The 21,192-nt window shown below is 41.7% G+C and overlaps 1 protein-coding gene across 2 annotated transcripts in view; it reads left to right on the plus strand.

Moving 5' to 3' along the window:
- cdin1 (CDAN1 interacting nuclease 1) overlaps nt 1-20,539 on the plus strand; it is a 52,848-nt gene extending 32,309 nt beyond the window's left edge. For both annotated transcript variants that reach the window (XM_034115001.1, XM_034115081.1), the window contains one exon: nt 19,125-20,539. In XM_034115001.1, the coding sequence (XP_033970892.1) occupies nt 19,125-19,281 (157 nt within the window). In that variant the 3' untranslated portion in view covers nt 19,282-20,539. The remainder of the gene's footprint in view (nt 1-19,124) is intronic.
- Nucleotides 20,540-21,192: the final 653 nt, after the last annotated feature.

A 21,192-nucleotide genomic window follows, 5' to 3' on the forward strand; every position in this document is an offset into this window, starting at 1 on the left:
TCACCTGAGAGGGGGGGTGGCGCCCACAGGCCGAGGCTGCTGCTGATCCAATGAGGCCGGACATTACAGGGCCATCCCCAAGGACAGGTACTGATGCCTCTGGGGTGACAATGTGACAACTCCAAGACCTGTACCCTACCACACTTCACCTCACCTTCCCTTCAGAGATGTTCCTAGCAAAGAAAGGGAGGAACATAATGTAAGAAACACATTTCCATGCAATAATGGCCTTTGAACACTTAATTGGAATCATATTGACCTCATACTATATGTGGTGCTTTACTACACCTACAGTACAGTGTCAGCAATGTGTTAAGTTTCTTATAAAAGCCTTTCTATTGTGGTTTTAATAATTTTGCTTTTCAGGGTTACGTGGCTTGCTATTTATTTAATATGCATAAATGATGTTGTTTTTCAAATAAAAGCACAAATATGATTTTTTTCTGTTAAAGCACAAGCACCTCTAACATTACCTCTAACATTGCCTTCCTATTTATAGTTCTAGATACCCCATGCAGAGCAGGAACGTGGCCTCTTTTATTGTTTCCTTTGTTATGACTTCCTCTCGTAGAATATTCCACAGCTAGAAAAATAGCTATCCACAATGGTGGTTCCTTTAGGGCTTTGCAAGTGTTTGTTTGAGGGCACATCGGCACACAGAAGTGCAATGCTTGCCCCTAAAGCACAAGCAACCTGGAATATTAATGGCAAATGACAAGTCGGCTCTGATGCTTCAAGGATTTCATGCTTTTAAGGATGCACATTTGGGTGCATTGTTTAAGGCGTCTGGGGTGTAATCCGCACTCTCAGGTCTGCAGCAGCCTCAGGATTTAGCTCTGGTTAAGCCGCCATGTCTCCTATTTATTTTTGTAGGGTTGTATGTGTGCATTATCTAAATTTGTCATTTACCGTTGAGTGTGAGAGCAGCCTTGACACGGCCGCTGTGTGTATAAACGAGGAACGGGACAGAAAGCGGCACCTCAGCGATATAATGTCCCTCCTCCTGTCTCTCTGCTAGCCTGTGACACTGTGAGATGGAGAAGAAAGCCTCGAGTTAAATGAGGTGCAAGCATGTCTGCGCCATGAATTCCTGTTTTGCCATGGAACTTTTTTTAAAGATTAACGCACATTTTTTGTCAGCTTTCACAATGTATGTCATCAGACTTACAGATGCGCACGTTTTTTTTCACCCCTCATTTTCTCGGTCTCGCTCTCCTTTTTCCCCCTCCTTCTTCTTCTTCTTCCTTTACGGTGACCTTCTGGGTTTCATTCCAGGAAGAAGTCAGCAGCATTTGTCAAAAGCCCAGAGAGTAGTGAGCAAGGGTAGAATGGCTCTTTGTAAGACTCAATCTAACAGGAGACATTTTGATGGCTCCCCGACCCACAAAAGAAAATCAGGCCTGCATTTAATTCAATGTGACGTAAAACTTGCAGTGATATTTGCTATTGACACAGAGACAGTGTAGACACATAGATGTTGCATGCTACCTTAAAGGCTAAAACGAATGCAAGGGTTTTTATTAATATACTCGAATCAACACAATTACAGCAAAGAAGACATAAAGATAAAACACCATTTATTTATTTTTATAACTCCTTTTTAAAGTATTTAAGTAAGTAGGGAGGCCGAGAGTCATCACATTATCCCTCCAAACCTAAGGAGGGCAATGGACCATGAGTCCAATAACAGGGAATGAATGGGACCCAAGTGCAAAAAATAGCTTATTGGTAAACAAATATTTTACAATTGAAATACAACAGTTTGGTCTTTTGTCTCCTATCCAGCCATTTATTCCTGACATTTTCTTAAGGAACGACATTTGATATAGAGAAAAGGGGCTTTTATTGTTGCATGGTACACATGGATAGAGGAGGAATGCATATTTTAGTTCTGGATGTGCGATTTCATGACATGGCAAGTGTTTAACAGCTTTTTGGGCGGATTAAGATTTTCTTTTCTTATGATTTATTGATTTTGACTTGTCTCACATCAAGCAGTATTGCTCTCTGTATGGTAAAGGTTACTTGTGCTCATTTTTAATGGAAGACTTCAGGATTGAATTGAACCTTTTTATCAGCTACTTGGATTTGTAATGCTTCAGTTTAGCCACGTTATCTTTGCTGTAATTTATGTGTTGGTCAGTATTGTCTTTGTGTTTCAGAGCACAAAAACAGTAAACACTCTTTTCTATTTTAGACCCAAAATAAATATGATATTTCACGGAATGACAGCCAAGGAAACAATGCTTCATATTTCAGCCTTTGTGTTTAAAGAGCAGCTCTGTGTGTACCTGATAATGTGCTGGTACTCGGGTCCATGGAGGCCCATCAGTCACCATGTGGAGCTGGTGGCTTGTGATAAGTGGTTCCTTATAGATAATCTAGACAGTGGGCTTCTTTTTATAGGCCCACTGTCCCTCACATAACCTTGTTTTGTTTTTTTACCACCCATGCTTATTTTTATTTATTTTTTCCCCATTGATCTCCTGATTCTTCATCCTCTCTGTATATTGTATTCTTCACATTGTTTACATAGTAATCTGGAACATGTATATTACTATCAGAAATGCAATCCCTATATAAAATAGACACATACTTCTGTACTGTCCTGTCCATGTACATTTCCCTTTCTGGTATATTCTGGCTTGACCTGTCAGTGATAGACACATCTTTGAGTATTCTAAACCAAGATGGCAAGTTTCTCCTAATCTTTGTAGATAACCCAGTAAATCAAACAAGATTACTATAGAGGGTGTTGGATACAAATATAAAGTTTTCTATAAAAGCCAGAAACCCCATCAGCTTCTGTATCTTTTCCACAATACATTGCGTCAACAGCTACAATGCTGTTCCTTATTTGCGCCTATCATTCTACATTCTTCAGTTAAATTGAGATTTTCTCCACCATTCCCCATCTGACCTCATCCATCTCTCAATATAACGTTCTTGTTTTGAATCGTTTGTTTCACTATATAAGACCTATATCTGATTGTACCTCATGGCCGTCATTTAGATTGATGTACCGTAAGTAACTGAATTTAAATACCAGATAAGGAGGTATTTGTTTTTTTGAACTTTTGCTTTATATTTCAGTATTAATTCCCTTCATTGCATTGTTGCCAGAAACCCTGAAAGAGATACAAGCACATCTGAGTCTTGCCTCACCGGCCTGGCATTTGTTAAAGAGCTTCGTCAGGACCCTTTTCCCCCATCTTTGTTCCCAGGCAGCCCTCTCCCGTCTCTGGTTTGAGTTTCACGTCTCGCGGCGGTCTGATTGCCTGATAGCTTAAACATCTCTGCCTGCCTATCCCTTAGTGGGAGTGTGTAATCAAAGACACATGAGGAGCCTGTGTCCAAGTGCTGACCTTCTGATTTTGCTCATCACTTCTTAGGGTTAATGTACAAGATCTATCAGGTCAGCAGATTTGTCTCCACAAGCTTCGTCAGGTCTATAAAAGAATCGGGGGAAAAAAATGCCTTTGGCCAATGAACCCTGTTGAAACCTCTTAAAATAAATGTGGACTTATATATTCCTTTCAATCTTTTGTGTTAATGCTGATATGTTTTATTTTATCTATTCTGTAGTACCATAAACCAAACCTTTGTGACAGTATTAAGGAGTTAACAGGGTAACTATACGATCCAAATACCAATCCGTCCGTTGTCGATGTAACGTTTCATCATGGGAGGGAAGTTGAAACAGGCGATACCCAATCCTTTTCTTTTGGACTGATGCGAGATAGCAGAGGCATACATTTCGGAACAAGTGAAATATAAACTCTGCACAGAGTTTAGGGCTTTGAGACGCCCCCCCCCCCCTCTTTGAACGGCCGCCACGGATATGTCGGGGACATTTATTTCTCATTTTGAGTGATATCTCTATCAGCTGGCACGCTCTCACTATGAATCTTCCCCCATGTAAAAACCCAGAATCTGTCTCTTCAATGACGGCAGTGTGTTTAAAATGACCACTCTTGTTTTTTGTATTGGGCGTCTGTGTGTCATGGAGGTTACAAGTGAAAGGGCAGAATAGAGCTGTCTGGCGAAAGACCTCTGATAGAAAGTGCCACTTCAATCTGTGCACAGCTGCAGTTAAGCTTTGGTCGACTCACTGTCCAGCCCGACACTACACATTCTCTTCTCTTTCGAAGGGATTGGATGTGAAAACTTTTAACTTTAGACCGAGTTTTGGTCTGACCAGTTCTGATCTGTTTACCCCTTTTTCTTGACTCTCTTTTTCAGCTTGGTTTGTCAGGATTGCACACTGACAAAGACTGTCCCAAACAATATTCATATGATTTTCGTGTTACTTTTCAGATCCTTCAAGGCTCTTTTTGAAAAAAGTCCAATAATATCATTACGTTCTTGCATTATTAAATTATATTTCACTTTCTATATCACTTTTCCATTGGAGAGGCCATTGGCTTACAGTCTACACGTCTACTAATTTGGTGATGAGGGGGTTTAGCGCTTTGAGGAATTCTATCCTCGGAGCTGCTGACAGTCCTCAGCCCCCCTGAGTGTCTGCTAAGGATCGAGCTCGTGGTTAGAGAAAAGACTACTGGCCCTGTTTAAAATATTCGTTGTGGTTTGAATTAGAAAGGGGATAAATTCTCTGAATAATGATAGCAAAACATTTAGCTTCAACTGCCCGGGTGAAACAAAACACGCTTGAGTAAAACTTTGAACTTTTGCCGTTTTGTTTTCAAATTGTAGTGCTGAGTTCATGGAAAACTCGCTCCGAGGTTACCTGCGCCCCTGAAAAGTGATGGAAAAAAGCATTACGGCCACAAGAATGTTTTTGCAGTAGTTGAAATATTACTAACCTTGTCAAATGTCATTTTGAATGAGAAAGCAAACGTATTTTAATCAGTGTTTTAAAGGAAGGGCTTTTCCAACTGTGACTCTTAGAGAAAGGGGTCAGCTAATTGCAGCGTTTGATGTCATGTTTGGTCTCTCTTTCCATTTTGATTCGACTGCCTGAAAGTATGCTCGCTCTCTCGCTCAACTCTCTGTGTTTCTCTCTCTCTGTCACACACACACACACACACACTCAAATGAAAAACTGCTCAAAGGTCTGAGAGTTCTCAATGCTGTAATCTTTATTGAGTATTTGTGTCTACTTCCTGTCAGCCCTCCTCTAACCTTTAACCTCTAACCTCTTCTCTCCTGCATCACTGACATTTTGGCCGCTCCAGACAGTGCTACGATTTAAATATCTTATTCATGATTTTGTGAATGACTGTTCCAGTGAAGAGTACGATATGTCAGACCTCTGTCTACAAAGTTTTCTTGTTATATAATTGAAACCTCACTTGGACCAAATATTTCTTGCAAAGCTCTCCCACCGTCCTATCGTAGGTTAATCTTCCAAACTCAAAGTCCCAAATCTCTTTGGTTCTCATAATTACTGTTTTAACAGCAGCAGGGGGGGGCGGGAGAGGGATATACATTGTAAATTATGTTTGACAAGGTGGGGTTAGTGGTTTTGTCGTAGCTTGTCTTTAGTTATTACTCATACTTCCTCTTGTCATAGATAAGGTCTGCTAGTGAACATACCAAGGTGAGCGCTGGCGCAGGGCTCTTATCGCCAGCATTGATTTAGGGCAAGAACGCAGTGACAGAGGTCATTGTGCAATAAAGCTATCCATCATTCGGGTTTGATTTCTGCTATGACCTGTCTCCAAGTTGTCTACACGTAGTCACGAAAACTAGAGGCCACAGGAAGGTTTGACTGGTGGGAGGTGAAAAGTGGACGGTGTATTGAGGAGCTTTGGAAAATGCCTACTGTGTTTTAAGAGCTGAAAATAATTAACAATGTTAGGACTGTTATTATAAGTTGACTCATATTTAGGTTTCCTGTTAACATATAATTTAGAATCAAGGTAACCGTGTAAACCCTAATTGTATCATCTAATTATTTTTACAAACTGTATTGCATTAACATCTTTGGATGTTTATGAAAATAATTATATTAAATTAGTTTTTCACCAGTAGCTGATCGCCCTTCTTTCCACAGTTACTTTTAGCTACTCACAGTGATTCTCCATGTGTCCTAGACATTTCCTTAAATGTGTTTGAGACACTCACATTTTCCCCGATTTAAAATTCAAGGTATTTCCCAGCCTGTGGTAAATACATTTTTTAATCATAAACACAGTTGTCCCTCTTTGCATGGGTATTTTTTTATATGTCTGAAGATGGGTATTTATTGCTGTTAAATGTGTCTGCGGCCTTTGTGGCGAGACTGTAAATGTTGGCTTATACTGTATGTTCTATTTACCCTGGCTTCAATTTGTGGAGCTCTTACTTTTAAATATGCTATGAGTCATATTATTGATTTGTCATGAAGATTATTTATTGCACTTTTTTTCACTAACTTCTGCATAAGTTGGAAGATGTCGGAGATTCTTCTGGAGAAAGCTTGCATGAAAATGGCTGTAAACTGGCTGAGCTCTTTCTTAAGGGAAAATATATTCCAGTAGAATCTCAAGGTATCTTTAGTTATGCTAAAATAGCTAGCTACAATTTAGGGACAGCTTACTCCAACCTAGCAGAGGATAACCTAAGCAGCTAATTACACTTCAGTCTGCAATCAAATCCATGTCAGGTTGCCTGAGAACCTGGATTTGTGCGGTGGATTTCAGTTAAATACAGGAGCAGCTTAAAACATTTTATGGTTCTCTACTCAAATTAAAGTTTATTTCAGCAATCCCCTCTAAAATGTGTCATATCCCATTACGCAAATTTGGACATGGTAAATTAGCGGCGATGAATATGTTGCCTTTTTGAGCTGTGTGCAGAGGGTTAGCTTACTGGGGGTTGGGGATGTCTTTAACTCTAAAAAGTTGTCTTGAATTTTCTCCCCTCGCAAGATGATGTGTTTTTGCAATTCAAATATTTGCTCATTCTCCTCTCCATTGCAAAGCTCTCTTTGAAGCGGAAGAGTTCTATCAGGGCCAATGACAGTGTGAGCGTGCAGCGTGACAGCGCAAGAGGCAGAGCTGGACTATTTCTAACTGCATATTTAAATAGCAAGGAAATCCAGAATAAAAAATGTATGCAAATGACGGCATGTTTTGCATGCTGATGTTTTTATGATTTGGGGCTTGCATATTCAGGTAGTGTTCAGTACGTGCCTAGCTTTAGCAACATTCATCAGAATTACTTCATGTCTCCACCACATCCTTGATCTCCCTCTAAACAAACATCCATGGGGGTGGAAGGCCTGCACTTTGGCAGATCTACTTTTAATGAAAGCTCTGCTTAATGTTTTTATGGACTGTTTTAAGTGGAAAGACATCCTTAAGGCCCTAGGCTTCATAGGAAAATGTGTAACCCAGAAACTCTCGCTGCTTCAATGTTAATTTTATTTATTGCACATTATGGTTGACCTAGCTACCTGATCTCATTACATACATCCTAGCTATATACATGTATACCTTCTTCATGCCTCTTTTCGCTTAAATTAAGATTTTACACATTCATTTGAACATTTACACCCTGAGACGTAGTGTGTGGGTGCTTAAGGAAATGTTAGTGTTTATGCAATAAGCAACATATGAAGACAGAGCCCTCGAAAAGGACCTTACGCCTGTCTGCCCGTCTTAAGGTATAGAAAATACAGAATAAAATAATTAATTGAATTGTCATTTGTATGAGCAGCCCTTGCTCTCTGCACCCTATAATTCCAACCTCTTTCTCCCCCTTCCCCTCAACCACATTTTTTCCCTTCTTTTTTTCTAAACAGCAATTAATCTCATTTTTAGTCCAATTTCCAGCCCTCTGCTGGAGTCAGAGCGAGTCCCCTGTTTTGTTCCTATTTGGCTTGGTTCCTCTGCATAGTCATTAAGGGCCCAATTAATGTCACCCTTTAGCTGAAGAGTGCTCATTTTTATTGGGGAGCTGACAGTCACCGCCATGAGTGCCGCAGTGTAATATGCATTAATTGCCCCGTAACACTGGTAATTACCAGTTCTTCAAGCCTCTCAGTAAACTGTCATGCCCAGACACGACTGCTTTGAAATAGATTACTCATTAGGGAGACCTGCCCTGTTTTCCAATGGGGGCTCGCTGGGTTGGCATAAAGATGAAAAAAATCTGGTGCTTGAACAAATAGTTGCCAAGAGCAATTTCCTATTACAACTTCCCGGTGACGGCTTTTCTCTTTCTTTGCTTCTGTCTTTTTTTCCCTCGTATGGCATTCCAGCCGTCACTTGAGGTAAAAATCAGACGTAGAGCTAGATGTCCATCATGAATATCGCTGATAGAAATGATAGTCCAAGATTTACTCCTCGAATATACATTTGTGTTTGGATTTCACCATTGTGCTTAATGCCTTGGTTGTAACTGAAATCTTCGTTGTGGATTATTTATAGTTCATTGCTTTCTTGTCTTTAAACAACACTGCCCTGAATGCCCAGAGACCAGTATACTAAGGCTCTGTTGTTGCTTAATACGAGGCATTTCAGGGCCTCTGTACATAAGCAGTGTTGATTTGAAATTGTTGTTCAAATACTGATGCAAACTTGCATGCTCGGGTCTTGTGTTTGCAAACTGTGGAATCTCTGTTTTAACCATTTGCCTGTGCTTCACGGTTCCTCAATCGTGTCCTGCGTATCTGGAGAAAAATAAATTGATAGTGAATGCAAATAGATGAATTCAAAGAAACGGTTAGAGGACAAAAGGAGGGGATGTAGAGTGGGTGTCACCATTGTTCTGCGATAAGATATTGCAAAAGAGAGACCAAATCAAACAGTGTTAGCTATCGCACATCCTCTCCACATGAAGGTGTTGGCCTGTTTAGTCACGCTAGAAACAATATTTATATTTCACCACAGCTTTGTAAACGTTAAGTGTGCGCTAGGCCGATTCCTCTCTGGTCCCTGTTCTTTCTTTCTTTTTTCTAAAGCACTCTTGTGTCATTACCCATTTACCAGAGCAAGGAAAAGAACAGCATGTGAAGACCAGGGGAAAGCCTTTCACACACACAGACAGAAAACACACGCATGCATGCACACACACAGATTCTCAAAGGTGCTGCTTTTGTTTTATCTCCCTTATAGCACCTGCTTCAGGCAATCTGCTCCTACTCGTCTCAAATGAATTTTGTCACGGCCTTTCAGATTCTCAGCCAGAGATGTGCTAATGAAAGGAGATAGTACAATTTGAACTGACCAGGTAGCAGCCAGCAGTGCACAGCTGAGAGCAAGGGATGGGGGACACACCCCTCCTCGAAACAAAAGACAAGTCAAGCGTCTGCTGATATACCCATTACCCTTCTCATTAATACCCTGCAGACCTGGCCGTGTGAGTGTGTGCGTCCGTGTGTGCTTGTGCGTACGTCTATCTGTTTGTGTTGGTCGAGCACTTATCGAATTGTTTATGACAGGCCTAATTGGGCTAATTGAAGACATTAAGATTACCTGTCAGCTGTGTGTATCCAGACTCCCTTTCTGTCTGACAACTCCTGACAAGTGAGGGACCCCGTAGCATCCGTCATGATGGAGCATTCCCAGGCCGTAATAGGGACAATAGGGGCCACTCTAATTTGATGTGGACAGCCATGGCTGCACGGATCAGCTTCCCCCTGTGTGTGTGTGTGTGTGTGTGTGTTTTTGGTTGTGTGTGTTAAGTATAAGTGAGAGTCGGGGGGCTCTGTGCATGGCCAGGCTAATGGAGTCCCCCCTTTGGCAATGTGACAAAGCGATGAGGCAGTCTGAGGGGAAAAGTGAAAAAGGGTCTTCAAGTGTTTAAGGACATGAGAAGGGAAGGTGCTCGAGGTGACGGCCTGCACAGATTGAGTGACAAGAGAGGAGCGCTGACATCTGTGTGTCTGTGTGGTTGAACACCCATACTCTTTTCAGAGAAATCCCAACTTTTTGACAAGCAAAGAGATCAAAATATAACCCATGGGCCCACTTTGGTCGACTTTTCCATGTGTGTTCTGTCATAAATAGTTATATAGTATAATACCACTGATAAGAAATATCATGTGCATAATGTATTCATATTAAATCTAGTTGTTCTTAAACCGTATTCATTTAGTTAAGTTTTTTTCCCTTCTCTGATCTGAGGTGCAGATATTCATAGATCAGGGTTGCCAGATCTTAAGCAGAGCACAGTCCTATCTTCTTAGGCTTAAGGAATGTGCCTCTGCATATCTGTATCCCACCCCACTCTCCTCTCCTGTGTGGCATTGTGTGGGGCTTTGCAGCGTCGTCGCTATGACAGATCAACGCTGTCAGCCCAGGAGATCCCTCTGTTTGTTTGTTCTCCTCCAAAAGGGGTTAAACTGTCAAGTTGACAACTCGCAAGACCTTTAGACTCCAGCACTACCGCCTTTCCCTGTCTCCCTCTCTATGACTCCCCCCCCCCCCCCGTCCACCTTCATCCCCAAACGAGTGAAAATCAATACCAGATTGCCTGAGGACCACTGTTTGGTGTGGGCCTGACCCCTAGATGTCCCCCACTCTGCTCCTTTCATTACATGTAGCCCAGTATTTAACTTCCATCCTCATCCCTCGCCTAATTAGTTTCGATAAGCTCAGAGTCTCTCTCCCTCCCTCTCTCTTACATGTGCAGCCGCACACAAGCTCCGCAAACACACATGGACATTTTGCTTTCTTGCCCTTTGAAGGGACACCCTGGGCTGGGAGTAATACAAGACAAATCCCCAATATGCGCACAGAAGCCCTCAGCGATTCTTGAGCTTGGATTATTTTTTTGTTTGCATAGCAAATTTTTTAAAACTACAATGAAATTAGATTTGCACCCTAGATCATCAGTGAAAACACTGGGGATATCCTGTGTTGGCCAAAGCTAATGGTGCTCTGTGGTGGGCCTGTTAGCAAGCCTAAGCCCCCAAGGCAGTGGTTTTCCTCTCTATGTTGGCTCGTGTCTCTGTTGAGTCGTCCAGTCATAGACAAGGTAGCCATTGATAATATGTAGAAGATGCTCGTTGGCTCTATTTAAATGTCCTCCTACTAAACCTGGTAAATAATTGATTAGTTCAAAACACAGAAAACCGTTCCAGTGATTTGTCGGCTGGAGGTCTGTGTGTTTTTATGTACCACCCACATGTCCAGGTGCCGCCACTGCGCCTGCTGGCCCGTCGACCACTGACAGGCCCCAACGACATGTTGGCCCCCCTGCTCTGCTCCCCCCTAGGGGCTAAAATTACCCTCAGGAATGTAAACAGACTGCAGAGTAAGCACACGGCTTTCTGTGGCCCTTCGCCTGCGTCCGTCTCCAAACTCGCCACCCAAACTGGGACAGATCCATTTTGGACTCAGAGGCCAAGGTTGGTGGCGAGGATACCTTTAACCTCATTTGGCTGTTCCTTAGTTAAAGTAAGAGGACTTATAAAAGTGTTTCTGTCTCTGGTTAGGATTATCATATTGGCAAACTGCAAATGCTCTATGCAACAGCTGAAAAACAAATATATGTTTTGAATTATTTTTCATCATATCTCCTTTCCCCTTTTCATTGTAATAGACAGATGGGCATTCACACCAATTCATTAGGTGTGTGGAGTAGCTGTAAGCGGTGGAGTATGGGTGAAGAAGTTCACTGGGCCGGGCGCTGACATGTTGATTTAGTGGTGGTAACACGACTGCACTTCCAAAGGTGCTGACTTGGACGAAAGCCAGGCCTCTTTTTCTCCCAGGGAGACATTAGAGGCCTCACTCTAATTTTGGGGCAGGGTTCTACTCATGGATGCAGAGGCCAAGAGGCCCTACACAACAAACATTCACACCTGCCTTTCCATGCCTTACTTTTGATTCAGTCCTCACTTGAGTGGCAGCCGAATTTAAGATATACCACTTATTCCTGAAGTGGATTGTGGATTTTTCAGAATTAAATCTTCTGAAATGTTGAAAAAATGAAAGGTTTCTTTGCAAAATACACTCTACAAACTAAAAACATCACCTAAAACTAAACATAGCCATGATAACGTTATCCATCACGAAAACAGAATATTTTTTTAATCCAAAAAACATCCTTAAAAATAGAGCATTGACATTCTTTTTTTTGTACGTGCCGTTACATTGCGTGTGTGTGCATATTTATGTGTTTGTTTCAATAGCATAACAAGATGTGGAAGATAAACAGCCAAGCATCAGGCACACATCCTATGACCTCACATATAAACATGATATCATCCATACATATACACGCATAACACTGTTCCTGTGCTGGACGTACCAGGTTTGCAGGCGCCCGGTCAGACTGACGCTGCCCTAGCGAGGGCAGATAGGGTTACAGTACAAACTGTTGTTGATTAGGGCCGTGCCTGTAGTGGGGGGATCATCCTAAATTGAAAACACATTAGCCGCTAGGGTTAAGGGCAGGATTAGGACCAGGGCGGCATGGGACTAGGAGCAGCGGCAGACACAAAATGGCCGTCCCTCTGCCTGCCTTTGACTGTGTTTCCCCAGAGACAAGTGGCAATTATCGGCTAGGGCTGTTGGGAGTTCACAATAACAGGTTAAAGGAACATGTATCCCCTTGACGCTGTCGTCCTCTCCGTCTGCAGAGGCCCCCAGCCTGCTCGCTCTCCACCGCGGGGAGCTTCCTGTCTCCAAGTTGAACTTACAGACATGAGGACTCATCAAAGGCCACAGGGACTCTGGACTGATCTCCAAATTAGCACTGCACCCAGTGTTTGGATTTAGAGGCTAATAAGCCTCATCTAAAAACAGAAGAAGCCTCAGAGACATTTCTTCTTCTGTTATTCTTACCTCCCATATCAGATATAATGACGGTCATCTCAATCCTTTGCAGAGTGTGCATTTAAAATGTATTTACACAGACTCAAGAACGCAGTATATGGCTTGCTCAGTACAGTACTTGCATAGGAGACACCATTTGCAGCCATTGGCATAATAGAATTTAATAATATCAGCGTCAAGTGTTAATGAATACCCACTCAGTGTGTCATAACTGAGGAGATCAAGCCATTTTCATGATGTAGAGGGTCATTATGGAGGATAGGAGTCGATATCTGAGGAAAGATCAGGTGAGCTCCTCTGACCGACTGAATGTTAACCCTTACACAGCCAGGGAGTAACACAGATGAGACGGAGCATTCTCATTATTACATTTATATTACAAGGGATGAATTCAAACGTAATAATATTTGTAAAAGAGAAGTAGGAGCAAAGCGTAAAAAAAAAAGGATCTGTTTGAAGAATTATTTGTTCCATAAGCTCTAATATGTATGTTCTGGTGTGATCATGGAGCTGTCGTCTATAGGTTGTTTGGTCGTATGTGTGTCCCCGATACTGTTTGGAACAACTTCTAAACACTAAACAGACAAAGCCACACCACACCTTGTTTGGTTTCGCTCCACATCCAAAGCAGACCAGAGTGTGTCAAAGTGCGTTAGAGCGTGACGCCGTAGATCTTACAGGGCACCAGCACACATTACACACACTTGTCCCTCAGATATGTGTTGCTAATGCGGTCGGCGACATGCTCAGTTAAGGGACTTAACGAGTTCCAAACACTGATTAAGACTCCTCCCTTTGGCTGGAGGATGTTTGGGAAGCATGATTTTGTACAAACGGATCCTAACTAGGACCAAATGTCGTATGCTCTCTCCTTCGTGCTTTTGTGCTATACAAATAGAAATTGGGCTGCTGCCTGTTAGCTCAACTGCTCATTCACATAATCATGTGTTAGCCTGGTTATCAATCAGCTGATTGATATAGAGCCTGTCAGATTGTGTGTGTGTGTGTGTGAGGAGATAAGGTTTAGGCTAATGTGAGAAGGTGGCTGAGGTGATAGGATGTCGTGAGGTAGACTGAGGTCAGAGAAAGTGATAATTTGTTAGAGCAAGATAAAGACTGTAGTGTCCCTTAACCCACTAATGTTCACGGAGCTTAACAGTGATAGGTTAAAAATAATGTGATAATAAAAAAAGTATTTGTACTATTTATAATTCAGAAAAAAGTGAGATGGAGGTGAATAATTGGTATTTGTGGATTTCACTATGAGTACTTAAAAGTTAGCAGCGTTCACGGTTGTGTAGAATTCTTTATCCCTGTTCAAAGCACATAAAACAATATTCCTAATGCAGCAAGTTGAAACATACTGTATGAAACACCACTGTAATAAGAACATAATGTAAGCAATACATTGTTATAACACTGTACTGTTACATGGTTTGAGGCTTGATATATTCCTTTAAAAATACTAAATGTAATGCAAATCTTGACCTGCAACAATCACACAATACAAGAAAATGTTCTCATAGTTAAAATTACAACTATTTCAGATAATATAAATATAATAGTTTATTTAGGCTGCATTACAGTAATACAACAAAGGGAATTTATATAACTAATTTAGGAAAGTGAATTTGACTACAAAGATCTTTTTTATAATTGAATCTGCATTATTATTTTTCAATGTTTTATGTGTTAAAATATGTTCTGAAAGACCCAGCTCTCCCAATTGTCCCAAATAAATCATTATATTTTACACGTTTAATTTCCCTTTCAATATCACATTTGTCATTTTTGTGAGATTAGAGGTAGTATCCCTGATATTCCTTTAGTCACTTATTTCATCTCCTCGTGTAAATAATGGAGGCTGTGTTTCTTACAATTTGTGTTTTATTGTGTGTCTAAGTTTAAGATAGCATTGGCTAATATTGTGTAGGGTCCGAGAGCTGAGGTCCTGCAACAGAGGTTACAGTGGTTGCTATGGTTACCGGATAAGCACTAGAGTCCTGTAGTGCTGGTTATCATGCATCAGTGAGCGTAAATTAGCTCCTGGTGTAACATGTACCTCACGACACACCGGCTCGACCTGACCTCCCACACCCTTCATACTCGCACATCCCGCCTCTACACCTCTATGTTAAACCTAACACTACACTACACAAACATACATACGCGTAAAACTCTCTCTACCTCCAACAGTGATAAAGGCAAACCACATCCGCTCCACGTTCTATTTCCATAACCCATCGACAGAAAACATAAAAATGTCGTGAAGAATTACAACTGAAAGAAGATATTTTATTATTTATTGTCCTCTATTCCACTTTAATTACGATGCTTGTGTAGACTTGGGCGACTCATTTAACCGTGTGCACATGGCTGCCTTTTGTATTTGTGTTTTACATAGCTGAGCAGAATTTTACTTTTCCTTGCCCACAAAAATGTAGGGGGCGGTGGCGAGAGAAAAGAAGGTGTTCTATTCTTAGCTGTAGTCATGTTAATAACTTGTCTGTGGCAGGTTAACTCTTCCATTCATCTCCTGTTATTTATGTGCAGGAGGATGTATAGTTTGTAGCGAGGGATTATTTACCTCCCTGTTCGGGGACGCCCCTCCGGGCAGAGCCAGCCTTTAAATATCCTATTTGTGTGCACTAAGGCCTGTGTTATCAGGGTGTCTTCTTCATAAGGCTGGCTGACTTGCTACAAACAGCTACTGAAAGGCTTTTAAAATAAAGACACTGGATGTACAGTGATCAGCTGAGGGGCCATATCACCTGGAACGCAGGCCCTGGGTCATTGCCCCCCTTGCACGTACAAACAGATCACACAGCCATTATCTGACCTTGTAAATAAACTCCTTTTAGGCAGCTGCCCATAGCATGGACTGACCATGAAAGAGCAGGCCGTTTGTCACTAATACACACATTTTATGTCTATGTACATAGTCCGCCTGTCTCCAACACAGAGATGTTAATTCCTCTATACCTCTCACCCCAATCACTCTCAATGCTTTCTGTCTTAAAAGGAGTTGAGCCGGTTCCATACCTGCATTTCAGGGAGCAGAGAAAAGACTAAAGCTAATGCTTGGCAGTGCTTTAGTGGGCCTACATTGTGACCTGATGTATGGATGCTGAAAACAAAGAGGTCTTTGTGAGGAAACCTCAGAGACGTAGAGTTCAGGCTCAGGTAGAGGCTTACGCTGTCTAAATCATTGCCGGGGCGTTTGTTTAAAATGGGTCTGCGTGGTATGTAAAATGACGGTGTTTTAAAGTCCAGCGTAAATTCATCTTGATTTTATTGATAATCCGTCATGGTGTGTAATGTGTTTTGGCAGAGGTGCTCGGTCCCCAGTTTTTAGTAAAGCTTTTTCTCACCAAATGTGGCAGATCAAATTAGCCTTGATCTGTTTGTACTATAAAAAACAGAACGTTTTTTTTGGAAGAGGTAAAGGGTGAGCTGTCTGACCTCTAGCAACCTCAGGCTTCTCAGAAAATGAGAAGGGCATAAATAAAAATCAAGAAAGCAAGTGTGCACATTCTCTGAAAGGTACAGTTCGTGTTTTACTGTATTTTTATTAGATTTGCACTTTTTTTTACTGGTGCTCTGTGTATGCATGGGTTAGGCATTTAAGATGCAGAGATTTAATTCAGTTTTCCAGCTCTGTGTGAGGCTTGGCTGCATGACTCGCTGTGTGTGTGTTCAGGCAGACACTAATAACACTCCCTTTTCTCCATTTGAAGGTTTTTGTTCCTGAGCGCTTAGTGATCATTAAGCTGCCGTAGTAAGCTGCTTGGCACCTGCTTTAAATACGACCACCACCCGCTCATTAACACTAACGAAAGCGTGGCTGGCAGCCGCACTCCACGCCCAGGCTCGTCAACCTGCCCCCTCGCTAAAATTAGCTACATTTCACAAACAATTTCCCTAACTCGTTACACAGCTAGGTGTTTATTGGAAGATGGCTGACTCTGACTTAGAAGTGGTGGATGTAATAAGCACGTGCCAGGTTAAGATGAGCTGGCCCACCTAATAAACCATAATTTGCTGACAATGTTCAACTGAACTTCACTTCATCAGGCATTTATAACACACAAACTCAGAGGGACCTGAAAGTACATAGCATCATGTGTATTTATCATTTCTTTTCACAGAGTGTGGATGCTGCTTGGAACTTTTTCTTCTCAATCCAAAGCCATCAGGCTCAGCCTCGACCCCCTGACCGTTCCCTTCCCCCTTACTGTTATTGTTTGTATTCCCAGTCTCCGATTTTTACCTCCAGATCCCTGTAGTATTGACCTGTATTAATTCTGAGTAGGATATAAAGTCCATTTATTTTCTTTACGGTATGGAAAGGCCTTGGTGACATGGCTCCCCTGTGTTTATAATTTTGCTTGTTTCAATTTGTGCTCGGCCTCCTCTGACAGAGCCGGGACATGATGTATCGTACACCGCTGCCTTATCTGTTGATGTACAGTTTTAACCTTTCCAGAAGGTTGCCTCTCTCCACTCTGTGCAGACCAGTCTCCCTGTTCCCCCCTCTTCAGATTCACCTCCCCATCCAGAGCACAGGAAATGCATACAGCACGGCGGCTGAATAAAAAGAAGAGCATAACCCCTTTTCCAAAGTCATCTTATGTAAATGTTTAGGTTTTGTTTCCATAACATTTCCATATTAAGAGTTGGCGGCCATGTGCAGCAGTGGACCATGGAAACGATGAGAGTTTGGGGGCTTGAGCCTTTTGCAGTGCTGAGAGGCTGAGCTATGTGTGTGACATCGTGGTGAACTTTCAGTGTGCATCTGTGGGCTTTCTGCTGGGCTGTTAGCTTTGGCCTGTTTGCTCATAGATACAGCACCGTAAATCACACACTGTAAAATGTAGAATCCGGGGATGGGGCTCCGAAGCATGTACTGCTGGAAGGGCCTCTTGGAGGGAGGGGTGCACGCGTTGGAGTCACATATTTTTCTGTGCTTGTGACTGTCTCCATACAAGTACTGTATGTAGAACATGCACTGCCTCAAGGCTCAGTCAACAGAACATATACATAGTTGGCAATGTCACGACAACTGATTCTTGCACTCATATTTATAATTTATGTGGCTAGAATAACTTGTCAAAGTTGGGGGGGGGTTCAAACATCCAGGTATTTATAATAAGCTCGTAAATTATAACCACATAAAAGACTAAAGATTTCTGTAATTAATATTAAAATAACACCAAAGGGTGTTTGGGTCTGTGTTTTAATATGAAATGATTGATCACAGGTTCAAGATTTTATGCACTTTACCTTGGAGGTGAACTTCTGTTGCTCTCCGTGGCCCTTTGGCTAGCTTCCTGTCTAGCTCTCCCGAGGCCCCACAACATTGTTAACTGTCTGAGGATAGAGTGTCTGGGACCGGAGCACTGTCAGCCCCCTTGAATCTGGTCTTGCATGTGGGGACTGAGGTGCTCTCCGTTCAGAGTTCAACTGTGACATGTCTTTATGCATGGCAGCTAATGTTCAAAGAATAGGTATGATCTATATGAGGCAGAGAGGGGCCACCGGTGGCTCTTTGGGGCATAATAAATAGCTTGAAAGATGATTTATTGCCTTTGTGAGGAGAAGTAGTGAAATAACGTTCCCGCTGAAGAACCATTTTAATTGTCTCTGCACCTTTCAGCAGACCTTCAGGTGTACAGTAGTTACAGTGCCCAGAAGAAACAATAGCAGCAACATGATGAGAGGGAGAGAACAAAACATAGAAAAAAAACACTTTTATTTAAATAGCCTGAACTTGACTTCTCAGTTGCTTGGCAATTTGTTATTTATAGCTTTTAGGAGCTGCAGTGCTTGCCAACTAAGTCAAAGTTGTTCTGGCTTTTAAAGTGAATGTGAATGAAACAGCTGGACACTGTTGGATTGGCTAACATTAGCCGCCAGATGCAGTGTGTTTAAGTCTCAGACTTTGTGTTGAACTCTCTGTTCTCTGCTATGTGCCAAAGGCTTCCGACGGCAGGATCCGGAGGCCTTGGTGTAATGCTTTGTTATTTCTCAGATTATTGTTTTCTTCACTGCCATTGTAATATGATCAAGTGTGTATCACCCTGTCACAAAGATCTTAATCTTCCTGGCGGCTTTTTTTATTTGTTTCAGTTTCCTGAAGTGTTATCAAAGGGAAAATAAACTAAGCGATCATATCTTTCATAGATCAATCTTGCTTGTGTCCCATCTTTCAGTCTCTTTACTTACTTATTCTTGCTTTTCTTGTTTTTCCTAACCCAAAGTCAACAGCCATAAGCATTTTGCACATATGAATTTAAAAGAAACATTCATAGCTACTTCAGAACTCTCAGACTTGACAGTAATGATGTACTAAGGAAATATGTGCTTTGTTTCTTTTGTTTTACACTGCAGGTTCGGTCCAGGCCTTGTGATCTACTGGTATGGTTTCATAGGAGAGCTGGACTGCCAGAGAGACAGAGGTATCCTGCTCAAAGACTGCTTCCCTACAGACATAGTCACTCTGAGCCATGCCGCCCAGCAGGACCGACTGCCACAAGAGCCAGAATAAAGACAAAGAGGGGGGGGAAAGAAAGAAAAAACGTATGATGGAAGGAAAGAAAGAGGAAGACACAGAGGCGGGAAGGAACAGGGGTGTATATCCAGATCCGGAAGCAATTTGGCTTTCCTGCAGTGTGAGACGGCAAAAAAATCTGCCCTGAACTCCACCTGACCCTCCGTCTCTGTCTGTCTCTCCCTTCCTCTCTTTCACTGCCCCAAAGCTACCACATGTAAACACACACCACCTTTCTGTATTATCTGACAGCACAGGGTCAGATTCATACCTGTGTGCAAAAACACCGTCTTGGAGGCTTTCCTGGTTGTGGTCAGCTCCTGGCCCCTGGATGGCCCCTCGCAACGGACAGCCAGGGTGAGAGCCAGGGCCAAAGCAGGACATTAGGCCCTTCCTTATCACACCCAGCGCCCTGGCCTTTGTCACTCCTTCCTCCTCCACTCCATAGGCAGATAAGAGAGGTGCGGTCCAGGGACTGGCTGGACGCCTGTCTCTCACCTGCGTCACTCAGCGTCCTCTCAGTTCCACTCCAGGGGGGTAAACAGGATCATTTCTGGTTGAAGATGGCCTCACTGTGACCTTTTTCCACTTTACCTTATAAAAACTATTGAGGATTTTCTTTTTTTTCCCACAGTTTTTGAACCATTTAAAAAAACGAAATGCTATCATAGAATAATATCCACTTTTTTTGTATTGTCTTTAAGTCAATATAAGTTCTATAAACTTCTCACACAGCTCCCACCAAACTCAAGTGCCAACTATAACTACTAAGTGTCTTTGTATTTCTCCTTGGCTAGCTTGCATGATGTTGATATCTATCTTTTTCACCATAGACTAATATGTTCAATTTTTTTTTTTTTTATTAATTGGTTATTGTCAGTCTATGAAACATTGAAAAATCAAAGAATTGGCCATCAAAATGGTTCAATAACACTCAAAGTTATTAATATAAAACAAATACCAGTATCTGCATATAAGAAGCTGACATTCACATTTCTGCTTCTCAAAATCAAAATGATTCATTGATAATTCAAATTGGTAGCACTTCATTTTCTGTCAGTCTAAAGTCAGTATTCAAAATGTGTCCTATAAACAGTGTTACATAACATCAGAGAAAGCCCAAAAGCCTGAAGTTACAGTGTTCTCCATGCAAGGGATTAAGGTGCCTGTTGAGCCGGAGATTTGAGGTCACAGTCTAATAAAATGCAAAGTAATTAGTTCTATATGTCACCTAAACAAGTGCACTGCAGGGTTTTAAAACATTTCCTTTTATCCCACATTTTACACTGGGGTAATTTAAAAGAAAATGTATTTTGTATATAGGGATTTTGTATGTGTGTTTATTACTAATAAATACGTTTTGATAAAATATTTGGAATATGTTATTTTTATGAATGCTGCCAGCATAACATTTATTATTTTCCACTTAAACTTAAGCTTTGTGAGTGCCGACGGGTACGTACAGTAGAAACACCTGATTTTCATGTAAATGTGTGTGTATCCAGCAGTTGTCTGTTCCACTTCTTTTACAACCTCTGTACCTTTTTTTATGAGCAGATACCAATGGAAGAAACACAGCCGGGCTAGGGGAACCAGAAGTGAACATAAAGTTGAGTGATGCTTTTAGAGGCAGATATGCACTGCCTATAGGGGGTCCCTGTCCTGTCTTCTTCTTTATGGCACACAAAACGGTAAGAGGAAAGAAAGTGAAAGAGTGAAGAACCTGCCGCCTCCTCAGAGAATGCTTCTTATGTATCATAACTGCTGCACTACTGAAACTGAGTTAATATGAGAGGTTGTTTCCTAATACACAATATTTCAGTAAAACCTGCTGAGAGATAAAAACAAAACAGACCTCAGGTAAGAATGAGGTATTGAATGAAATTGTGTTCTCCTTGTCTTCACTGC

Source organism: Trematomus bernacchii, unplaced genomic scaffold (assembly GCF_902827165.1).
Source record: "Trematomus bernacchii unplaced genomic scaffold, fTreBer1.1, whole genome shotgun sequence".
Lineage (NCBI taxonomy): Eukaryota > Metazoa > Chordata > Actinopteri > Perciformes > Nototheniidae > Trematomus > Trematomus bernacchii.